The sequence below is a fragment of the Engraulis encrasicolus genome, chromosome 15, assembly GCF_034702125.1.
Source record: "Engraulis encrasicolus isolate BLACKSEA-1 chromosome 15, IST_EnEncr_1.0, whole genome shotgun sequence".
Lineage (NCBI taxonomy): Eukaryota > Metazoa > Chordata > Actinopteri > Clupeiformes > Engraulidae > Engraulis > Engraulis encrasicolus.
In genome coordinates, this window is record NC_085871.1 from 12,090,240 (window position 1) to 12,092,739 (window position 2,500).

Here is a 2,500-nt window from a genome sequence, read left to right on the forward strand (position 1 = left end):
CCAGGAATCAAACCCGGGTCAGCCGCATGGCAGGCGAGTGCCCTACCGGTTGGCCACGGCAGGGCCTAGATGGATATCTGACCATGCTACAAGGCTCAGACAGCATGATCCTATTTTGGTTGTCAGTGACTCATTTCTCTCTTCGGTGTTCCCTGTCACTTTTGCTTTTTGTCACCTTCCAACTGTTCCATTAACTTTCCCATTTGTTGGAATGAATGTGCCAAGTTATCCTTACATGGTAAGCCAAGTGAATCACCTCCACCTCCATTACAACGTTATCCCTAGGATTCCATAATAAAAAAAATGGGTCGCCGCTTTGGAGAGTGCTTACGCTGCACAAAATTCTTCAGAGGGCACATTCAGGAGGACTTGCCAAAAAAAAAAAAAGAACAGAGCCGTACGTACTGTATTGTCTGCCATCGCTGCCAAACAGTCTTGACATTCAGAGCACGGAGGCTCTCCTGACAGCTTATGATGAGGCGCGTTGATGGTACAGAGCTTTAATTGCCAATCGCCTGCTGTGTTAAAGCATCTCAAGGATCAGAGGGAAGGAGGGGTGGTGGGAGTGTGAGAGTGTAGGTGTGAGTGTGTGTGTGTGTGTGTGTGTGTGTGTGTGTGTGTGTGTGTGTGTGTGTGTGTGTGTGTGTGTGTGTGTGTGTGTGTGTGTGTGTGTGTGTGTGTGTGTGTCAGAGAGAGGGAAAATGTGTGTGTGTGTGTGTGTGTGTGTGTGTGTGTGTGTGTGTGTGTGTGTGTGTGTGTGTGTGTGTGTGTGTGTGTGCGTGCGTGCGTGCGTGCGTGCGTGCGTGCGTACGAGGTCAAGTGTTGATGCAGGAAATGAATCGCTCCACTTGGCTTCTCTGAGGCGTCACTGCAGTCGACACACACGGGCCATTCTGAGAAAAGCTGATGTTTGTGCTCACTCGACTACAGGGAAGCAAATTAGCCTCCACAGATGCTTAACACTTGGTACTCAGAGATGATGGCAAATTCAGAGAACAGACAAGAGCATAACAGAAATGCCCACACTGCAGTTTTATGACCGAAAGAGGCGGCCGCGATGATGGAGATTAAGTTTCCCCCCCTCTTTTTCCAGAAACAACCGGAACATGGTTTATTTGAAGCTATTTGAGTTTATTTGAAGCTATTGGAGATGAATTGTTGGTGAGATTTTTTGCAATGTATAATGGAGACTAGAGTTTGAGATGACTCTTAGAAACGAAAATTGTCAAGGTGTCACCGCAGGGAAGTCACACTTTTTCCCAATGTGGTGAAATGCTGCATTTGTCATTTACGATGTTCACGCACGCACACACACACTCGCACCCTGCATCTCCACCCTCACCCACCTATACAGGGTTGAAACTCACTCACACTCCCAACCCAACACCCCCCACCCCCCCCTACACACACACACACACACACACACAGAGTACAAACTTACTCATAGTCCTTCTTGGTCTGTGTGAAGAGGTCCTGCGCCTCTGCTTCGGTGGTGGGCATCACCTCCACGGGCATCTCTTGCTGTGCGGAGGACGCTAGCGCCCCCTGGATGCTGGTGCTGTACTGCTGCAGTCGCTTCCACAGCTCGTTGTAGAGCCGCAGCAGCTTGGGGTACTCACCCTCCAGCGCCTGCTTCAGGAAGGTAGAGTCTGTGGGGGAGAAACGAGAAAAACACACGCATTGCACATTAGCGATTAAATAATAAACGATATGCATCAATGCATCGATCTAACAGCCGACGACCGAATCAAATCGTATCGTATCGTGGGGCATTCTTAAGTATCGAAAATAATCGACTCACTGGCCCCTGCCCAATGCCCTAGCTCCATAACATAATACAAGTGGAAATGTAATTGAAAAAAAATGAAAATAATCAAATTGCTGCCGCAAGTCGCAAGACTTCAACATTTTTATACACAAAGTTATAAATAAATGTTAATAAATCCCGTAGAGCCAAAATGAACTTGGCTAGCTGTAAAGCTAGCTTGTTAGCGTTGCTTGTCTGACAACACAGCTGCTGGCTGCTAAGCACTGAAGCTAGTTTAGCCAAGGGCTATGGTTGAGCTGGCTGTCAGAATGACGGCGCGCACTGATACGAAATGAGAGAAAATAGGGCCAAGTGATAACGAGGTGTGACTTTTTGCACTACAACGTTTTTGGGATGTTAAAATATCACTGTTTTGAACACGTAATGTTTTTGGAAGAGAAACGTTTTATTTTTCAGGGTCCAGCAAACCTGCCGGACTACTTTCGGCTTGACCAAAACTGGACCAGAGCTCTGCTCACAGGTCGCTGCCAGGGGTAAGTCAGTGTCATTGCATTACACTGGGGATGGGGATGCCATACAGATTCATGTCAAAAATCCTGAACCATCCCTTTAAGAAATCGATATAGAAACGTATCGTCATGGAGACTGTGATTTACACCCCTAATGCGCATACACATGCACGAACACACACGCAAACAAAAACGTACAGTTACTTTCATGCGGCACCAAGAA

At 47.3% G+C, this 2,500-nt stretch overlaps 1 protein-coding gene across 1 annotated transcript in view; it reads right to left on the reverse strand.

Annotated features, from left to right (window-relative positions):
- Window positions 1-2,500, reverse strand: part of cog5 (component of oligomeric golgi complex 5) — a 183,832-nt gene that overhangs the window by 56,457 nt on the left and 124,875 nt on the right. Inside the window, exon 12 of the mRNA XM_063217902.1 lies at window positions 1,442-1,649. Coding sequence (XP_063073972.1) covers window positions 1,442-1,649 — 208 coding nt within the window. The remainder of the gene's footprint in view (window positions 1-1,441; window positions 1,650-2,500) is intronic.